Genomic DNA, 22,028 nt, shown 5'->3' on the forward strand with positions numbered 1-22,028 from the left:
AATTAATAAAATAATGTTTTTATATAGCGTATTGTGCAGACGTCATTGAAAATTTTGTAAATTAGATTAGTGCCAAACACTATTTGGAGGAATTGATTACGAACACACGCATACATACAGTACTGTGCAGAAGTTTTAGGTACTCAATGAAAATTATGTTTACATGATCTTCATGTTGGTGTAAAACTATGACAGTATCAAAGTGTGTTAGCCATTTCAAAACCTCTACTAAAGTCACCCCAGTATTTGCAGCAACCATCTGATGCACCCAAGTATTTTTTGATTTAACCACTAGCCCACCCTGTTTGGGGTAATAAATTAAATACTTAAGTTAATGAATTAGTTGAGCTGGTGGAGAAATTAAACAAATACGTGGAATGGCTGAGTTGGCCGTGAGGAGAGGCTTGAGAAACAAGCAGCATTCTTCTAGCCATCAAACAAGGCATCAGTAACTTTTTGGAGAAACTAACAAAATCGTTTTTTTTTTTTTTTTTTTTTTTTTTTATTGTGTTACTGTTAATTTACATTTAGTCGAATGTTACATAGTATTTTTTTCCGAGCTAACATAAGCTTCCTGCCCAGATAAATAGCCTTAAATATTTTAACTGCCTAAGACTTTTGCACAATACTGTATATGTTTTAGTACTTGTATCTTGTACCTTGTTACCTTACATCACTTCTGCCAGCTGTTACCAGACCACTCTGTCTGGGCTGAATTGTGGATCATGTATTGCATCTATTGACTTTGTTTAAAATTTAAGCATTAATATACTTCGAATGGCATATCACATATCAAAGGCATATCATTATTATTATTATTATTATTGTTATTATTATTAAGATTCCAACATCCGTTCTAACCTCTGTTTATTCAGATATCCATGTATGTCCACTTAATTTGGGGCCTGCTATATTTCAGTATGCCAAGATATGTTTGTTATGGTTATTTTATTTCAGTTAAAACATGCAAATCATGGTACAAATATCATTTCAAGGAAACCAGAGAATAAAAATGTATACAGGCTAAAATATAGAATTTATACCAAAATATACACCTCTCAATATTATTGAATTGCCATGTTAAAACCTTATAAAGCATACTTAATACTTTGAATTGAATGTATTTATATAAATATATGTATTTCAGAAAAAAAACTCTTTAAAACTGAAACAGGGAAAGAGAAATATAGATTTTATAGTTTCCAAATTTATTTGTCCATAAAAGTATGTAATGTTGAGTGGGGGATAACAAGACAAATGCCATATTTAAATATATAATATAAATTTTTCAAAAGCAAAAACAAGAAGACAGTATCTATTAATCTGCCAGCCTTTTAAGCAGTGTAGGGTTGTGGAGAGAAAATATTACATTTCCATCAAATAAATCAGAAGCACCTTTCAGCTGTTATATCACAGTACTCAAGTTCACATAAAGTCAAAAATAGCACAAAAATGCTGTTTCTCAGCTGGAAACAGAAGAATGGCATGATCTTTTATTTTCCATTTATTAATATAAGAAAGATTGCAATATAAGGGCATCAGCACTTGACCCTGGCTCACTCAGCTCAAATTATGGTTTATTGTAATGGGACATGACTTTGAAGCCTAATATAGGCTGTAAAACCCTTAAATAACTTTATCACTTTGAATTAATAGCCACTTGGGCTGCCCTGCTGTAATGCACAATGTATTTCATCACAGAAACATGACATAGAGTACAGAAGAGTCTAAGTCTTTAAGATACTTGACTAACTGAATATGCAGTGCTGAAATATAAATATCCTCAAATGACTGATGAACAAGACCAGTATAATAAAGAAAAAGGTAAAATGCAGCTATTTAATTCCTAAAGTGCTGATTAGCCAAACAAATTAATGGGTATGTTACACTCCCTGGATATCCCACTGACATACTGAATGATTAAGCCTTTTGCACTGTGCTGTATATTTATATATATATATAGAGCTTAGACATGTGTCACTTATCTGTAACATCCCTCATTTGATTTTGCATGTAAAATATAAGGGGATAAGTGTGTGTGTGTGTGTGTGTGTGTGTGTTTGTGTGTTTGTGTGTGTTCTGTCCATATGCCCATATGAGACCCACTGGTTGTGCACATCAGCCTCATGGCTGCTGCTGGTACTGGCTTTCCGTCGCTGTGTAGAAATCTTCCAAAACACTCTGGAGGTACTCGAAGGTGGGCCGGTCCTCTGGCCTGTTCTTCCAACACTCCAACATGATGTCATACAACTCCTTGGGACAGTTGTCGGTGCGCTGCATGCGGTACCCTTTCTCCAGGGAGCGGATCACCTCTGGGTTTGTCATTCCTGGGTTCCACGTACAAAGCAGGTACCGATACATTTGGAAGGAAATGCCAGAGGTGAAGGAATAAGCTTTAACATCCTGATAAGTAACCAGGAAAACTAGAAATGACCAAGACCCAGTGACAGACCTATCACTGTGATTTAGTGCACATGCTACATCTGATTTCAATGAAGTTAGCTTTGTCGACCCCCTGCTGACCTGGGTAAGGTGTGCGGCCGTAGGTGATGGTCTCAGTCAGAAGGACGCCAAAAGACCAGATGTCAGACTTGATGGTGAAGGACCCATAGTTGATTGCCTCTGGAGCAGTCCACTTAATAGGGAACTTTGCACCTGTGAGTGAAAATTGTCAGTGGATGTTATTGTTCGTACAGGCCTTCAAAGGCTGTTTCACTCTTGGCATAAAAGGATCCCAATATAATGTAACATGACTTAAATATAACTATAATAATAATATTATTTAAAAAAAATGCATAGCTCATATCTACCACTGATTTCCACATTACTTGCAAATATTTCCATATTAGTATTATGGGATTGCCTGATACCATCATAAGAGAATCAATTTAAAGCTAGATAAACATCTAGTATAATTTCATATTTGTTTATATAACATAAATAAAGCCTCGAGGTTTTGAATGATGCATAATAAAATGACCCACAACCCTGACAAGAATAAGCAGTTAGAAGATGGATGGATAAGGCAATGACGGTGGCCATTTTGGGACAAACTGCATATCAGCGCTCCACGGCAGACCTAGCGATGACTCTCAAATCACCTTCTCTAGCAGTGTACTCATTGTCCTCTATGATGCGGGCCAGGCCAAAATCTGCAATCTTGCACACTAAGCATTTGGAGACCAAGATATTGGCAGCTCGCAGATCTCTGTGGATGTAGTTGCACTTTTCAATGTAGGCCATACCTTCTGCGATCTGAGATAAGAGATGAAACTATAGTCATTTACAAAAATACTCATAATTCCACTTTTCATCCAGTGCATGGAAAGTAACACATGTAGATTGTTGCTTAAAATGTCAATGGAACGCAACTGAGAACACATCTAGAAGAAGCCTTGAATGGCTCATGCATACACATGAAAGTTGCTACATATTCAATGAAAGGAGCCAGAAATAGTGACACGAGTTCGGTTTTTCTTATTTATTTATCCAACTGAATGTTGCAACTACACCATTTAGTCATCTTGATGTAGCCAAGACTTTGGTGATCAGATATCTGGGATCAAAACAAACTTCCACCATTGCTTACCATGTACTTTTATAATGTTTCTGCAAGTGTTCCGAACCGTATTTTGCAATGTCTATACTTTGATGTCAAATAAAAAACTTAACATAAAATCTGACATATTTACAATATACATTAAAATTAAGATGAGTGTAATGCCAAAACAAATATATACGAAATCATTTATTTGCCATGAATTAAGTTTATGATATTGAATGAAATGTGTGATCAGGCCCCAGTCAGTGAAAGTGTGTTCCCTACCCCTAGACCCCAGAGGGTTAATGAATCATGGTGCATCTATTACCTCAATATTTTATTAGCATTTATACTTTAAATCACACAAGTGATTTATACTTGTGTGTGTGGTAACTGAGTTATTACTAAGTTGCAAAGGAGCTGTATTGTAAAACGTTACCTGTTCACAAATACTGGATCATCTCTTCTAAATACAGATGGAGATATGTGTGTCTCTGTCTGTAGCTTTGAATGGTTCTTACTTACAAATCAGAAACAATTCCAGTTGCTGAAAGTGGATGGACTGTAGCGTACGGCTTTGTGTTAATGTTACTTTTCACATATGGTTTCACCCAAGACTTACCTGGGCTGAAAAGTCAATGAGTTTAGGGAATGGGACTTGGTTACCCTCGTTACTCTTCAGGAAATCCAGTAAACTGCCTGAAATGAGAATTTTCACTCAAGGTAGTGTCACATTGGGTAGAGAAACTTGAAACCTTACGGCTTTTTAAATTAAAGAGATCAACATTGTCAATCTGAAATATATTAATCACAGTTTTAAAGGACTTTGCGCTGTGCCCTTCCATACCTTCCAGTATCACCTGTATATAAACCTAGCATAATGATGAAAACAACACAGAAATATATATATTTTTTCTATATGTATTGTGACGTGTGAATGGTTGCTATGCTACTCCATGTATCTTTTTTAATTGCCTCTTGGGGATAAAGTGATTTGATGTGAATTGAACTGATAAATCGATAGATTACCTAACACGATGTGATTATTTTAAAGCATGAACTATTATGAAAATTAAGATGCATCAAACAATTGCAAAACAGTTCTTAAAATGACTCATTCAGCTTCAGATGGGTCTGACACCAGCTAGACCGGAGGACACAAATTCACTCTAACCTGTAACCCACTAGCTCTATCTGTGACCCCCCTCCTCACCCTGTATATTTGACTCCAGTTTACATTATTCTGCTTTGGAGGTATGTCGTCTTTCTGTACCGCTTCACATTTATCTGTTCTATCCTCCCAGTGGTATTTTATTTAACTTTGTTTTGTTCTGTAGAATGTTACCAAAAACAGATTTTTTCAGATTTAAGGGGACAGTCTAATAAACCAGAAGTCTGTGGTTTTGGTTGATTACATGAAACCAACTGATGTAAGGGAATTCATTATCATAAATTACAACATGTGTTTTCTGGTATTTTCTGTTAATTTTAGGAATCCTCTTGATTTTGAATTGGCATTCAATTTTTTAACTTAAGTTTAATAGGTTTTCAGCAAAAAAAAAAAAAGTGTAGAAGAAGGGAAAAGAAAATGATTACCTTTCTCCATGAACTCTGTGATTATGTAGATGGGCTCCTCCTTGGTGACCACGGCATGAAGCCGGACAAGTTTGTCATGCTGCAGGGTCTTCATCAAGTTAGCCTCTGCTAGGAAGGCCTCCACTGACATGCTGCCTGGTTTCATGGTCTTCACCGCTACTTTCGTGTGCTTATTGTACATGGCTGATGTGGAAGAAAGAAACCGAACAACTAAACTACCCGCCATATTTACTCAGGGAAGCTGCATTTAAGCATATTTGCACCTGACTATTTGACATAAATATTGCTTGATCACAATACATCTGAAGTTATTTTGCAAGATGGTGGGTGTAGAATATAATCGGAGTCGTACCCAAATAAACTGCATATCTACCACATGGTGGTGCTATAACAATTATATATTTGGATGTTGAACAAGGAGATTTATCAACAGTCACAGTACGTTAATTAGATATATACTCGTTTCTTCATAAGTTATAGATGTGATTTGAGGACTACAAAGATCCACCATTTTAGATATTCCTCCATTTTGAGTTTTTAAGCAATATTAACTCAGACCATAGATTCAACTTAAATACAATTCACTCATATCATTACTGCCACTCTAAATCAGTTACCATGATTTAAATGACTGAAAAGAAAAAGTTTAAGTGCATCAATGTTCCATACATTTTTTCTATTTGTAATCCTTAGTAACTACAGGAAAATGCCACTTCATGGCTTACCTTGTTGATATAAATTCCAAATGTTTGACTTTTAATCATAAGCAATTTCATTTTAATCAAAATCATTTTAATCATAGGCAATTTCTAACAGAATTCTTAAACATTGAAAAGTAAGCACATGCTTTTCACATTTCTGGTTGTGACAAAGAAGTGACAGATCAGTCATCGTGCTTTTAGGCTCAGCAAGTGCTTAAAAAAACGGTGAAAAGGAGTTTGACAATGAAAGCACTGCTGTTAATGAGGTCGTGGTCATAGTGACGTCTTTTTAAGGTTTCAAGGCTTCAAGTGTTATAGTCACATGTGTCCCTCAGAACACAGTGAACTTGTGCTACAGTTGGGGTATGGGGAAGGTGCATGGGACAACAGGGTCAACAACTATGTAAATAAAGGACATAGTGTAAACTAGGTTGTCATATTGTTGTTCACTCGGAAATGCACCACAATGGCAGTTAGACAATGATTGTCTGTAGTACAGAATATTGTGAGCACTCTCATTACACCCCTTGTATGAACAATGTATCACTCAGAAGGTTTAAACACGTCTATAACGTAAATGTCTCGATAGATGTAAGACTTTCATGCATTCTGTTAAGCCTTTTTGTCTGCCTGACAACAGATTATCCTTTTTCTTAAGTACCGTGGTTGACATTAGCAGCTACAGTCGCGTGCAAAACTCTTAGATAGTCAAAAAAAAATTTAAAACTACTTATCTTGACAGTATGTGTTTACTGTATATTCTATGGACAAAAAAAATTATTTAAATTTAACATTAGAATATATGCAAATTTAGAGTAAAAGAGACGGTAACCACCTAATCCATGTCAGGGGGGACACCATGAGCTAGGACCAGGATTGTAAACTACTTTCAATTAAAAAGACCCGAATCTCACTTTAACACTGAGTTTTTGCTGCGTGCTGATTGGTCAGTCTCCTATAATCATGCATATGTCACTAATGTTAATGTGAAACAGCTGACTGAGTCTTTTAATCAATGAAACAAACCAGTAAAAGCAGGAGTCTTTCAGTTTTAAAGTAGCTCATACTGTAGTGCCCCCCCCCCGACATATCTATTAGGTAGCATAGTTAGTGAGTAGTATAGGTAGGCAGCAAAGTAACACAATAAATAACCAGAATTTCTTGTACTCCAAAAAAAGTGATTGATATCTCCCTAACCTATCCTCAGGGGCACATCAATCATTCCATGTATTTGTCAAGTTTCACCAGAGCTCACTTAATTAAATAAATTAATTTTTAAAAAGTCAGGTGAGGTATTTATCGGCCATACAAGGTATACTAGTGGTCAAGACAAAAATTGTTGGGTGTGTTGGATGGTTGCTACAAATACAGTGGTGCCTCTGGTTCACGCGCGCTGTGGTCTACGAATAATTTGGTTCGCGACCAAAAATTTCGTGAAATAAATGCATTGGTTCATGTACAAAATTTGGTTAACGAACAGAATTCTCAACCAGATGATTTTTTTTATACTAGTGTTGCCCCGGGGGCGCGCATGCCCCAGCATGCCCTGCATGTCCCAGCATGTCCCAGCATGCCCTGCATGCCTCATGCGCAATTGTAAATAGAAGAACCGCAACAGGCACCCGACGAGCACCGAACCCAAATATACAGATGGGAAACATAAGCAGACATGCTAAATTCACGCGAGGATCGTACCGGGTACACGCAAGAGACGGGCAAACACATGCATGACAATAGGGAAATGCAACCATTAACATTAACAACAACAACAACAATACAAGGGTTACGGACTGTTAATAAAGAGCGTGATTTCCCCGGCAAGCAAGTCTCTCTCTGCTCCCACAATGCCTCGGTCCGGTCGTCGCCATACTATATTGTGTTTTTCTTTAAAGTTTTTACTATAAAAACCAGAAAATTAATTAACAAAAATTATTATTTGGTAGGCTTCGGAATGAATTCACGCACAAGTTTGTTTGCCAATTTCTTGGAACGGATTATGTTCATGAACCACAGGCACCACTGTACTGGGGTGACTTTATAGTACTGTCTATTTCTATGCTAACAATCCTTTATTGTTTTCATTTTAACATAGGTTTTCATGATTTCCTTGTTTTGTGGTGTTAGGTTTGTTTTATGGTTGCAATCAAGCTTTAAATTTATGAGGCAGTGTGTGTCTCTGGGGGTTAGACCTCTGTGTGTATGAGTGGGAGGTTGCCAGTTCAAATCTCATAGTCCGCATAGTGATTTCACCATCGGGTCCTTTAGCAAGGCCGTGTCCCTATTTTGTAAATGGCTTTGAAAAACAGTTTGAAAAATAAAATACTAAGCTTTTTATGGTGGTTACTCACCCATCCAGACCTCCCCAAACTGTCCTGCACCCAGCTTCTTGTCCAGCTTCAAGGACCCTCGAGGAATCTCCCAGGCATCCTTCTGCCATGGCTGCTGTGGTTTGGAGTTTATGCAGGGCACCGACAGGGTGTGGCACAGCCCGTCAGCCTGTTCTGTAAAGACAAAGACACATCCACATAATGGGATTAGCTGTATGTTACTGTTAGCGATAGCAATTCAAATCAAGCAATGATGTCACAGTGCCCTTAAAATATCTGTAGTTAAATGTAGCAAAAGCAACTCTAATCCCAAGAGAAAACTAGCAATTCTAATCTTATCTGTAAATGTTTATAAGGACTTAAATATAATCACTTTGATAAATAGCTCTATAAACAAAATAACCATGTTCCTATAGATGTTTGTTTTCACACTATCCTTTGTATCTTTAAACTATACTCACAAATGTCTTTGTATACTTAACTGGGTCCTAGGAGGACAACGAATCTAAGGTTCATTACACCATTTACATATATTAGTTAGGAGTACTTACTTTTATAGTGGCTAACCAACTCTTGTAAGTCATTAAAGGTGATCCTGGGTGAGATATAAAAGCCTCCGTTGTCCAGGGAGCGGATCTTGTAATGCTTCACTGTATCACCATTCTGACTAGAACTGTCTTTCACTGACAGTGAGTAGCTACCTATAGGGGAAGTTGCAGAGACCAATCATAAGGACAGTCAATTTCAAACGAAGATAATTGTAAATATCATATTTCAATGTCACGTTATAATGACATTCTGGGTATTACCTGCCTAATGAAGAGCCGATTTATGTTACACTTATTGCTCGTGCATTCGTTCTAAATTATACATTTAACACAACATCAAATGCAGTTTAGCTCTTGCAACCTTAAACCCGGTGTTTTTTTGTTTGTTTTATACTGTTTTTGAATTAATTTTCATCATAAAATAGAATAAAATGGTCACATAATGTTTCTAAACATAAAAAAATGTTCTGTAAAAGTAGCAGAGATCTAAGGTGAACAGATTACAATGACCTTATCAACTGGGACCAGAACCGTATCAGATTTGTGGGTTTGCATCAAGTTAAACAGCAGCCAAGGAACATTATTGAAGTCTTCATCTTCAGAGTGTGTGGATCTGGTAGCGTGCAATGATGAGATGGAGGGTGAGATCAGAGGTGTCACTGTGGGCATGTTATTTGTGGAAACTGACACTTCCTTTTGATGGTTAAGTATTCTCTGGTATTTGATATATAGATATAACACTAGGAAGTAACAGCTTTCTTTGAGGCACAAGTAATATACTATTATGCTCTTAATTAATCATGAACCAACAGTTACTTAATGTATTAATTAACCAAACTTAGTCTTAGAACACGGGAAAAATGTCATTAGAACACTTATTATACAACATTAAATGGAAAAATGTTTACGTGATGTCTGAAGTGCACTACTCTAATGAAAGAGAACGAGTGTGAGAAGGAGGCAGAACATTTAAGATGCGATGATGACAAGCAGAGATACCAAAGATAGCGGACACACATGACCCCAAAGGTTCAGTCCATGTCACACCAATTGTAGTCATGCAGAGAACAGAAATTTCTTTCATTCTCTTTTCCTACCCACATGGTAACAGACTGAAGGCAACTATCAGTTGCTTATATGTAGTTAAGTCAGAACTCAGGCTCACTCCATAACAGGAAAAGTAAAAGCTGAACTTTAACATTCGCACAAATGTCTGTCAATGACAAATGTTTCTTTCACTCTGGACTATTTTACATTTAGTTGACATACAGTGTTAAATATGTGTCTAACCAAATTTCAAAGCTACAATATAAAATATGATTAATATTATATATTTCATGCTGAGGTTATCATCATACTTAACACGGTGATCTACGCACAAAAATGTCATATACCTTAAGTAAGAAAAACAGATATATTTTTTTCTTTCCTGTAATTAATTGTGAATTGTGTAGGAATCTGATGATACTACAACCAATTCTTTCTATAAAGCACCCTATGAATCATAATATACAACTGGTCTGTATATGAGGTCTCACTTAACAACTAAATTGTAATGGTTTGGTCGTATCCAGTGACTTCTTTGGGAAATATGAAGACCATTAGACTAGGAATGCGACAGACTCACCTGTGTTGGTCTCACTGTCACGGATCATAAAGGATCCAGCTTGATTACCAGATGCCAGAAGCTGCCTTTCTGCATCCTTCCTGCTCACACCTTTGAAGAACCACCTGCACAGAGTGAAGGTGACACGAATATACAAAGATAATTTGGCTTTATGTTTTATTTCATGACACCTGAACCACTTGTAATAAGAAGACTTGTATCTCGTTTTTGGAAACGGCTCTTTAAGCCTTCAATGAATGAAAATGTTCTTATTTGTAAAGCATCAGAATGTGCAAGTTCTGCATTCTTCCCTTTTCATGCGGCAAGTTTTTTCATGCATAATTTCACGCCCAAGTCAAAAACTGCATGAATCCTGTGATGATTTTTGTTGAAATCTGCCGTGGATCATATTTTACCCTGCAGGCTTAATTTTAACATCTGTGTGTCTGTGTGCCAGTAGACAGGAGGCTCCCTGCTGTGTGCTCAGGTCTGCTATGGAGGGCCTCCAGGCCCCTGTACTGGATGGCCAGAATATTACACCTACTGCAGAAACAATGTGTACTTAACCAAAGTGTTTTTGCACATCTCATCTCATGTTTTGCACTTTAAGTATTGTGCAAACCCTCCCCTCAATGCTGTGGTATTCTGCTGGGGAAGCGCTTTTTTCATGCTGCTCTGTACCTGCACATGGATGGAATGATAATAAAGTCCCCTTGACTTGACTTGAACTACACAATAAATATAAGAAATTTTTATAATAGTATAATGAATAATATGATGCAATATATTATGTTAAAAATCCTCAAGTTTTAATTATGTAGGCATCAAGTGGGGTTTTCAGCCAAGACCATGGTAAGCCCAAGTTCTCTAGATCAATGTTTCCCAACCTGGTCCATGGGGACCCTCAAAAGGTTCACGTTTTTGCTCCCTTCCAGCTCCCTGGCAGACAGTCTACTAAAATGTAAACTGCATGAGGGTCTCCCAGGACCGGATTGGGAAATACTGTTCTAGATTCCTGAAATCCTGACTGAATGCATGACTATTGGCAAGGCCAACCCTAAATGGAGGGAGAAAGAGGCAGACGTTTATGCACTAGGGCATGTGTCACTCTGGATAATGGTTGCTTTGGCTTGGAGAAGTGGGAGGGGGAAATTGAAAATACTGCACATCATTATATATTCTTTCCAATTTAAAAAACACTCATTTGAGTCAGTATCATGGTGCAAATGTGGAATTCGCTTTATACACTTAAAGCAAATTATGCATTATGCTGGATTCATTTCTTGTGATACCAGTTTTATAACTGCAAATCAGGTATCTATTTATATTACTGTCTGTAGCATCAACAAACTGGGTTCACCTGCTTTACCCAATTCATTAGACTACAGTCCTCACTGTCTGGTACAGTATGTAGGTAACGCACTCACTCTTCAGTCTCCAGGGTGTCTTTGGCCACATAGTTCCTTGGGATGAAGCCTTCCCGTCCAGTACTGATAGACAGTGCCTTCCACCACTCTCCAGACCTACAGTGGAAGACACAGATCAAAATGGGGAAAAAAGAAAGAGATTTTCGTTCCTATGCCTCCAGAATTTTTAGTTATTCATTTGACAAAATAAAATTTAATTAAATGATAACAGCAGGGGCAGCATGGTGGTGCAGTGGGTAGCACTGTTGCCTCACACCTCTGGGTCCCGGGTTCAAGTTTCTGCCTGGGTCACATGTGTGTGGAGTTTGCATGTTCTCCCCATGTCGTCGGGGGGTTTCCTCTGGGTACTCCGGGTTCCCCCCACAGTCCAAAAACATGCTGAGGCTAATTGAAGATGCTAAATTGCCCATAGGTGTGCATGTGAGAGTGAATGGTGTGTGAGTGTGCCCTGCGATGGGCTGGTCCTCCATCCTGGGTTGTTCCCTGCCTTGTGCCCATTGCTTCCGGGATAGGCTCCGGACCTCCCGCGACCCAGTAAGATAAGCAGTTTGGAAAATGGATGGATGGATGGATGATAACAGCAATAGAATGCAAAGTAAAAGTTCACTGTTAATCTACAGCCTAATCGAATATACTTAATATATATGCACAGTATCAACACCAGTGCAAAAATGACTTCCTGTTTAGAATCTCCTGCTATAAAACAAGACTATAGTAGGCCCAGAACGTACATCCCCAGACCAAGATATTGTTTCTATTAACCAGTGGAGTTTTCTATAACTGTGATTCTTTATGCTCAACTAGTTGGTAGAAACAAAATCTTGGTTTGGATTTGTAGTTTCTGGACCTGAAATGCTCAACATTGCCAGTGTTTACATTCACAGAGAGTGACATACTTATTGTAAGGGATTAGACTTTGATTGGTTATTTACATTTTGCGAACAATTCTGGCAATAGTGCATTTGAACCATAATATAAGGGTTGGGCCTGTGTTAGTGGTTGGCCTCATCAGGAACTGTTTATATAATTTAGTTATTTAAATTACACGGTGGTAAAAGGGGAAGTTCTCTTCTCAAAGAATGACTTTTTTTTTTTTACACGATATACTATATTTTGAGATAGTCCTCTGAAACGGTTCATTGTCATTTGCACTTTGAGTTCATGTTTGTGCATGAAAATGCAGTGTAGATTTACCTTGAATCTATTTTTAATGCTTTCGCGTCGTTAACACTTACACTCCTAGAAAAGTGAAGCTGCCTTTGAAATACGTCTGTGTATTTTTTCCTTTGTATGATTAGCGCAAAACCAAGGCTCCATTGTCTCCTTATTGTCTTATTCTGTTTGCATGTATGTGACAATTGCAAAGTAGGTGTGGCAATATGTTGCGTCCATGCTATTTTCTCACCTAAGGCCATGGCAGGTGCTACACCATGCGAAAAACAGCTTGCAAGCCAACAGAATACGAGCCATAGCATAATGGTCTGCTGTCTTATAGCTGCAGCCAGTTAGGAGAACGCAAACCTCTCAGGCATGCAGCAATTACAGTCTGTTCACAGCTATACTGTGGCCGTTCATAGCAGCCTGAAAGCATAGCATGGATATCATACAATGGGAGGGCTGCTGGAATTTTGCATATATTGAGTAGGCAAGGCCAGCAGTATAGCCACATGCTTTGCATGTATGCAGTTCAGTCCATGAAGGTAAGAGCTTCTGTTTTTCTAGCAGTCATAGCTCAGTCAGGTTTGAGTGCATTTGGACAACAGCATTTACCTGAGAATCGATTTTACTTTTGAAAATGAGCATATATGTTTTATGGCAAGTGGTACATATTTATCTCTGACCCTGAGCTTTAACAAACTAAGTACAATGAACGACGAGTCTTCCTTTGCGTGTAGCACCGTTCTGTCACCTTCTGTAGGGTTTAATGCATCTTCTATCTGTCACCAAACTAAACAAAAGGCCAGAGCAGCCAGACCAGCGCTTCAATTCACATAGTTATTTCTAATCATTTAAAGTTGGTTTGTGCGGTTTTGCTTGAGTGACACTCACTCTTCGAGGACTTTCAGTTTCTCTCCTTTCTTGAAGCCAAGGTCTCCATCATGAATGGCTTCATAATCATACAGTGCGATCACAATGTTCTCTGTCCATGAAGGAAAAACACACATCAATGAGGAACCACAACACAAGCATATTCTGAGAAAAAAATACATTTCAAAGTGGAAAAAAGACAAATAAATTAATTCTCAAGACACATTACAGGTACTCGAGATGATGGCGATGATGTAACAAATGGTGAATTTGAGGAGCATGTTTTGACAAAAATGAAAGGCTCTGTGAGAGGTTACTCTGCATCTCTGCTATCTAAAGGCAGCATTTTTTCATAGGTGTTATAGGTGTGTCTAAAATAATATCAGACGCTATTTTTTGTATCATATTCCTATAAGTCAAAGGCACTTCAAAGTTTTGCTGACATGCTAAGTTCATGTTTGAGTAGCGTACAGCAGGACATGGATATTTTAGTTAGTGTCTGGCAGTGTCACGGCCATTACACATCCTCCATGCCACATCATGTACCACATTATACATGAGTGTAATATTCTGTGCACATTAACCTAGTTTCTGTTTCTGCAGCATAACTTGGGCTGCCGATTTAACATTCAGCACCAGCCAGGTCTGACATTATTATATTCCAGTGAAGACAAACACTGAAAATGTACTGAACTTATTCAGACATCATGTCTGGTGAAATACAACGATTAAATAATTTACTGGTGGGTTTTTGTTCCAGTTGTTCTCAATTATTTTGGCACATTTCATAAAACACACTTAACATTCTCATGACTTTAAGACCATTTCTCAAAATTGGTTGTAGCACAGCAGTATGGTTAAGTTGCAAAAGCCTGTAATTAATCTAAGCCAATTAATTCATGTCTCTAAAGCAAAACACTCTATCAATGAATTAGTCAGTGCCACCAAAACGAAAAGCATCATCAGCATTATTTTACCAATGCGAGTAAATGCTTAGATATATTATCAAAATGTCAGTGTAAGAATGCTTCTGAGCTATAGGCTTCTGAATGATAATCATTTCCCACTTCACTGTGGCTGGCTGATAATTATTTTTAGCAAACTGACATTATTCATGTCAAAGACACCAGCAGTTTCACCTTTGCAAGGCTCTGCATTGCAGAGCATAAAGTTCACTGGCAAGAAAAATACTCACATGCTCAAACAACTTTTTAAGTTCTTGAGACACAGTACAATAGCAAACATAAAAGCCACGCAGCAGAGTGTAACACAAAAACAGCAAAATGGCAATGCAATGCCAATACAAGAAATGGGAATAGTTTGCCGCATTTCTCCGATAATTACGGTTTTTCTTGATTGCTTTGGAGCATCTCTCAATTTGACAATTAATATTTGCAAAACAACAAATGCAATCCCCACACCATGTCACTTCTGCGCAACAGAACATCATTCCTAATTGCTTCAAATTTCCTAATGCTGTAGTACATGAATGCGAATGGTCTTGTACAAGTGTCATCATCTGACATCATTTTCAGTATTATGTAGTTTCCCAGTGTAATAATATTAGAGCCATCCATCCATCTATTTTTATAATCGCTTGTCGCAGGTTTTACACCAAAAACTATATATTTGGTGAAGCAAAACCTCACCAAACTTTCAAAATAATTCAAAAAAATATTCATAAACTGCAGTGATACGACATGGTTGTGTTTTTGGCTTCACAGTGCATGATTTTGCTGCAGTTTTCTTGTTCTTGTATTGTCATTTTACTGATTTTGAGTTATAGGGTGAAGTGTTTTTTATATTATGGTCCTGTGTCTTGAGATCTGAAAAATGCATGCAATTACTTTCTCTTGCCTGTGAACTTTATTTACTGTACTGTAGAACCTTACAATGTTGAAACTGGGGTTTTGACATGAATAAGTATCAGTTTACTAAAGAAGAATGATCAGTCAGCGACAATGAGAAAGTGGGAAGCAATTATCATTCTGAATTTTGTAGCTCAGAGCAAGAGCAAAGAGACTTATCAAAAGCTTTTACCCACAGGCAGTCAAATGCGCCCACCCCCCCCCCCCCCCAAAAAAAAAAAAGACTGTCTTCTATACGGACTAACATACCGTACTCATTGCACTAAGACACGCATTCTATAATAGGATGACTGTCTCTTTTTGTGTGTGTTCTTATTTCTCTTACACAATTATTGGCACCCCTTGTAAAAATTTGCAAAAAGGGTTAGAAAAAATCTACCTTTCAGTGAAGTAGCTTCATCTCACACCGAAAAGAATTGAAAAATCCAACCTTTCTTTGAAATAAATGTATTCAAAGAAAAACAAATTCATCATCAAGAAATAATTATTTTTAACAAAAATTCAAGTGCCACAATTATTGGCACCCCTGGTAATTATAGTGAACACAATGTAACTGAAGCGTGTTTCCCCTGTGAATTGTACATCTTCGAGTTGATTGGAGTGAAAAGGAACCTTCAAGCTGTCATCTATGACTTCCTCATTAACAGGAGTACAAGCATGAGGTGACATAGATCCCAAAATCCCTTAGTCATCCTTCAACATGGCAAAGAGAAGAGAACATACGAAACTAATGAGGGAGAAGTGTGTTGACCTTCATAAGTCAGGGAATGGGCATGAAATATAGCTACTCACCTGAAAAGGCCCATTTCTACTGTTAGGGGAATAAAAACGTGGACAACAACTGGAACTGTTACAAACATGCCTGGAAGAGGACCCACGTTTATTTTTCCTCCACATACAGTGAGGAAGATTGTAAGAGAGGCAAAAAATCCCCAAGGATCACTGGTGGTGAATTAGAAGACAAAGTAAAATCTTGGGGTTACCACGTTTCCATCAGACACCACAATCATTCTAATGTATTATTTGGATGGTATGCCAGAAAAAAAGCTTTTTTGTCAGTTAACCACAAACGTAAACACCTGGAGTTTGTGAAAGACTATTACAACTTGGACTGGAACCAAAATTCAATGGTCAGATGAAACAAAAATGGAGCTTTTTGGTAATAAACATTCAAGGTGGGTTTGGTGTAAAAAGAAGGATGGCTGTAGTAAGAAGAACCTTATCCCTACTAAAATATGGTGGAGGTTCTGTGATGTTGTGAAGCTGTTGTTCCTCCAAAAACCATGGAAACCTTGTTATGGCACATGGCATTATGGGCTCCAGAAATGCCAGGATATTTGAAATCAAAATTTTGCTGCTTGCGCCAGGAAACTAAAACTGGGCCATCACTGGATCTTCCAGCAGGACAACTATCCTAAGCACATGTCCAAATTAAAATAAAATGGTTAGGTGATCACAGAATCAAGCTTCTGCCGTGGCCATGAACCTCACTGAAAACCTGTGGGCAGAGCTAAAGAGAAGAGTGCACAAGAGAGAGCCTAGGACCCTGGATGATCTGGAGAGATTCTGTAAAGAGGAAAGGTCTCATGTTCTGCTTGGTATTCTCCATCCTCATAAAATGTTATAGGAGAAGACTCAGTGCTCTAATACTGGCAAAGGGATGTTGTACAGAGTATTAAATGCACAGGTGCCAGTAATTGTGGCACATGTGTTTTTATTGAAAGTAATTATTACTTGACGAAGGATTTGTTTTTCTTTGAATAAATTTATTCCAAAGAAAGATGGGGGTTTTCTCATTTTTTTCAGTGTCAGATGAAGCTACTTCACTGAAAGGTAGATTTTTTTAACCCTTTTTTTACAAATCTTTACAAGGTGTGCCAATAATTGTGGAGAGTGCCGTATTTGTTACTCTTATGCTGCTAAACAGAGAGCTGCTAAACTGTTTTTCACTATTTCTATGACAGTAAAGGTCTATCTTATCTCATCTTATCTTATCTCATCTTATCTTATCTTATGTTTATGCTGTTGAAATTATACCTTAACATTTTGATGCTCATGGTTAAAACAATACTGAAGGTACATTTCATTTTGCTGGTACTCAATATTATTATATTGAGACATGCGTTAATTGTTTGTTGAGAAATTTATATGACTTGGTGAGCACAAAAAACGTAAGCACTAGCCCACTGGCTATAAAAAACTGTCAGACTACATTTTTTACTAATCTAGCCCAGTTGGCTAGTAGCAAAATTCTTAATCTCCACCTCTGACCGTAACATAAAACATTCATAGACAAAACAGCAACACTCACCTTCAGCGCTGGCTGGGCCATTAAAGCTGCTGGGTTTCCTGTTCTGAGGGAATACATGTAAATATTTATTTGACTGAAAGACATAGACAGAAAGACAGACAGAGAGATTCAATTTAATGATCTCAGGGCTTAAATATCTTATCGGCTGGGCAGAAAAAAAGCTGATACCTCGAAAGGTTACACAATTTCCCCTTGATCTCTATTACAAGAGCTTGGAAACACAACCAACTGAAAAGCTTCAACAAGGAACCAATATAGTAAAATAAACTGACCTGGAAATTAAAAGCCCTTCATGAGTTTAATAGAATTTTACAACCCCCCACACTTCATTTATCTATAATTTGTATAAATTGATGATTATAATAAAACAGTTTCTTTTAAATTCTCAGTACAACTATCTTCCTGCTGACTACCCAACATGGGCACCCAATAATCTTTTCCCTAATTCTTCCCCGCATCTTTGCAAACTCTTTTTTTAATTAGCCCTCCTCATCATATACAGTCCGACTTCTATCCAGAAACCAGCTGCCTGCCGCAGCCCACAGACATACTCACAGGCTTCTTCCCAGACGTTGGGTCTTTGACATAGTGTGGTGCCTGTGTTGAGTCGTCCTGATCCAGCTCTTTGACCACAGGCTCCTGCTCCTTCTTGGACCCAATGCAGCCCATCCTGGAAGCTGGAATAGAAACCGACAGGCACGCAGGGCTGAAAATACGCAACGCAAACACACCTGTTCTATGCGCAACATTATTTTATTGTTCCACTGTCATTAAACATTATATCAAATAGCTCTCCTGTTAGGTTCTTGTGATAATTTTTATAACTCTTGCTCGGATGCTAACTTTCACTCTTTACTGCTCATTCATAGGAATTTCAGCCTAGCTGCATTTACGCCTAATTGACTTTTTCCACAGATGTATGCTAGTAATATACTACTGTATCTTTCTGGCTTTTACATCACTTTGGACCAAAATTCTAAAATAAATGTAATGTACTGTAAAGTGTGCTCCATCTCAGACTGCTATGCAAAGAAAAAGCATTGATCTGACTTGCAAATCACACAGTTTCATATTCATCCAGTAAACTTACCCTAGACTGAGCAAATTTGACATATTCATTAAATGGACTGCATTTAGGTGCTAAAGGTTATTCATTAACCTTTAGATGAAAATTGTTTTCAATAGGAAAGCTAAAATAATATTCGGATACAGTGCATTTTAAATTTGGGATGTGTGTAGGTAAGAAAGATAACTCTTGTATTTAGGTCACAAAAACGTTACACAGTCAAATGAAGGGCTGCAATATTTATAAGTTGGTATATCATTGATAATCCAGCAGTTCAACTCTCCACCATGGCTCCAGGTGTGGAGTCTGCATGTTCTCCCTGTTTCATCGTGGGGTTTCCTCCCAGTACTCCGGTTTCCCCCACAGTCCAAAGACATGCTGAGACCAAATGCAGATGCCAAATTGCCCGTAGGTGTGCATGGGTGTGTAAATGGTGTGTGAGTGTGCCCTGCAATGGGTTGGCACCCCATCCTGGGTTGTTCTCTGCCTTGTACCCATAGGCTCCGGACCCCATGTTACCCTGAATAGGACAAGTGGTTACAGAAAATGGATGAATGTACGGATAGCTGGATGGATGGATGGATGGATGGATGGATGAATGGATGGATGGATGATAATCCAGCAATTGGCACTATAGCCTTTAGCACTGTGTAGCAGTTTCAGGGGAATCCAGGAAATGTAATACAAAATGCTTGCAGAGAACCATGGTATATCATCCTAAATCTGGCATCAGCCATATATGAATAAAATATATGTTGTGATTAAACATTTCTAGCATCTTTTTGTTTAAGTACAACAAGACTGACAATACACTTTGCACCACTTATACCCATATTTGATTTTGAAAACTCTTTTTTTCTTACTTTTAGAATATAAGCATATTTAAAAATGTTATTCATACAGCATAAACAGCAATGCAAGAAAGCAGCTTAGATCAGGAGTTCATGACTTTTGAGAATTTGGTGACCCGAATTATTATTATTATTATTATTATGAGTAGTAGTAGTAGTAGTAGTAGTAATAGTAGTAGTAGTATATACCAGCAGGTAAAATTGAAAATCGGCACAGGTTACATTTAACAGTCTGAATATTATGCAGATACCAAATAAAGACACCTCTTTAACACAACTTCCAAGTTCAGTTTCCAGCCATGACTCCAAAAAATTTGCATACGGCCAGTTTTTACCCAAATGAATGTATGATAGAAATGCATGCACGCGCATAATGTTTGGGTGTGGTTAATTCATTAAAGAACATTCATTAAAGAATGCAATTGACTATTAGACAAAAGTTGGTCGACTCTAAACGAACTACAGTACACGCGCATTATTCCACCCAAAGATAACAAAGATTAATTGATTCCAGCGGAAGATTCTTGTGCGTATTTTTAAAATAAGTAACCGTGTGTTCACACACCTAGCTGAACATTTTTAATTTTCGACCCATCCACCCAAGGCACCATTTACAGTAAGGCACCATTTTTCTCCCCCATTTCAAGCCCTGTCAACAAATTCGGCGTCGCAGTGAACCTAACCAAGGAAGTTTTTTTCTGTGCAAAGTGTGACAGTCAAGTTCTTTGATTCATTACATCTGAATTTCTCTATTTAAGAATCATGAATGCAAATCATTGACTTGTGCCTGTATATCCCTATCGTCACGGTACTGATCTGAGTATAATGCTGTGCAACTTTCCTGTTACGGTTCTAACCCATTTCAAACACATTTTACCATAATGAGGAAAGCGAAAGTAACAAGTAACTGTCTCTAAATGACCACGTAATTAATCAAGTAATAACATAAAACACTAAACGGGCGTTAACACGCATTAGACTGTTACCGATGCACTCTGAATTACTTAATTTAAGGACATAATTTAAGGTAAAGAGAAGAGATGTAATAAAAAAAAGGGTTATAGTTTAACTCACATACCGTTTTCTTCGCGATTTTTTTGTTTGTTTCTTTTGATATATATCTTCACAGACTTGTAGCTGTTGTTCTTTTTTTTCTTTTTTGCAAGCTGACTTATTTATTAGAGTTTGGTTCCTCCATTACGCGGACTTCAGAAACACACCGGCCGGGTTGGTTTTGCGAGATATAACTGACTACATGAGGAAGTGGCGTCGGTCCTCATTGTCATCTGAAGACCTATACGTAGGATGAATCCATAAAAAAAACTGATTTACGGTTTTCTGAATCAATTGTTAAGGTAGATATTCCGAAACACTGGTACATATTTAAAAATTGCAAGTCGACTCACCATATTAGTATATATGGTGCATCTAAACAGTAGATTTCACTTGTAAAAGGCTATAATTTACTCAAACTCTTTAACATATCCCCATAAAATGAAGTCATTTTCACCAAAATGATGTATCCTATTACTAATGATTAAACCATGACAATGAAAATACTAAAGAACAGTGTTATGAGAGGATATCTCTAAGGTTGGTTTCTTTACCTCATTTCTCATACATATATACATTTTTCCTTTATAGTTTCTACAGATGTGTGAATTGAAATATATTAGGAACTTGTGGGATAAAAGCAATAGTGAATACAGTAAATTACTGCAATAAATTCTCCAGTGAATTGAATTCACTGGAATTCCATGGAGAAATATTGCATGGTCACATGCGTGTTTTCCCTCCTAAATGTTCAGACTATTGATGACAGTGTGGACGACACAGTTCAGGCTGCACTCTCTGACCAGCCTCCATCATACAGTACTTAGGCCATGGCTGATTACATGATATTTGGTTGTGGATTGCATTTCTTCTGAAATTACTCCACTTCCTGTTACTACCTCTTCCTTGAGTCGTGACCCCCTCTATGACTTACCAAATGAGTGTCAGGATCAGTCCCTGTCCTATCCTGTAATTTTCCCTGATTGGCCAGCAGGTATCACTGGTCAGTCTATTCTTAGTGTTGGAGTTCTTAGTGATTGTTAACAGCCCTTACCTGTTAACAATTCCCTGCCCTAATGTTTGGTTTATTGTCAATGGGTCGCTT

At 37.7% G+C, this 22,028-nt stretch overlaps 1 protein-coding gene across 1 annotated transcript; it reads right to left on the reverse strand.

Annotated features, from left to right (window-relative positions):
* Window positions 1-1,187: 1,187 nt before the first annotated feature.
* On the reverse strand, window positions 1,188-21,112 carry LOC125745193 (tyrosine-protein kinase HCK-like). The gene is made up of 13 exons (XM_049017779.1): window positions 20,949-21,112; window positions 18,509-18,630; window positions 17,954-17,996; window positions 13,796-13,886; window positions 11,747-11,842; window positions 10,341-10,444; window positions 8,717-8,866; window positions 8,187-8,339; window positions 5,138-5,320; window positions 4,164-4,240; window positions 3,102-3,255; window positions 2,524-2,655; window positions 1,188-2,327 (listed from the first exon to the last, which is right to left on the reverse strand). Exons 2-13 carry the CDS (start codon window positions 18,620-18,622, stop codon window positions 2,125-2,127), a joined length of 1,500 nt encoding a protein of 499 aa, XP_048873736.1. The 5' UTR covers window positions 18,623-18,630; window positions 20,949-21,112; the 3' UTR covers window positions 1,188-2,124.
* Between the last annotated feature and the right edge of the window lie 916 nt (window positions 21,113-22,028).

The sequence above is a fragment of the Brienomyrus brachyistius genome, chromosome 6 (genome assembly GCF_023856365.1).
Source record: "Brienomyrus brachyistius isolate T26 chromosome 6, BBRACH_0.4, whole genome shotgun sequence".
Classification (NCBI taxonomy): domain Eukaryota; kingdom Metazoa; phylum Chordata; class Actinopteri; order Osteoglossiformes; family Mormyridae; genus Brienomyrus; species Brienomyrus brachyistius.

Coding starts and splice junctions, on each gene's coding strand:
- LOC125745193 (XM_049017779.1), bottom strand. CDS start 18,622: ATGGGCTGCATTGGGTCCAAGAAGGAGCAGGAGCCTGTGGTCAAAGAG. Junction 17,997..18,508: donor CAACGTCTGGGAAGAAGCCT/GTGAGTATGTCT, acceptor GTATTCCCTCAG/AACAGGAAACCCAGCAGCTT. Junction 3,256..4,163: donor TCATTGACTTTTCAGCCCAG/GTAAGTCTTGGG, acceptor CTCTTATCTCAG/ATCGCAGAAGGTATGGCCTA.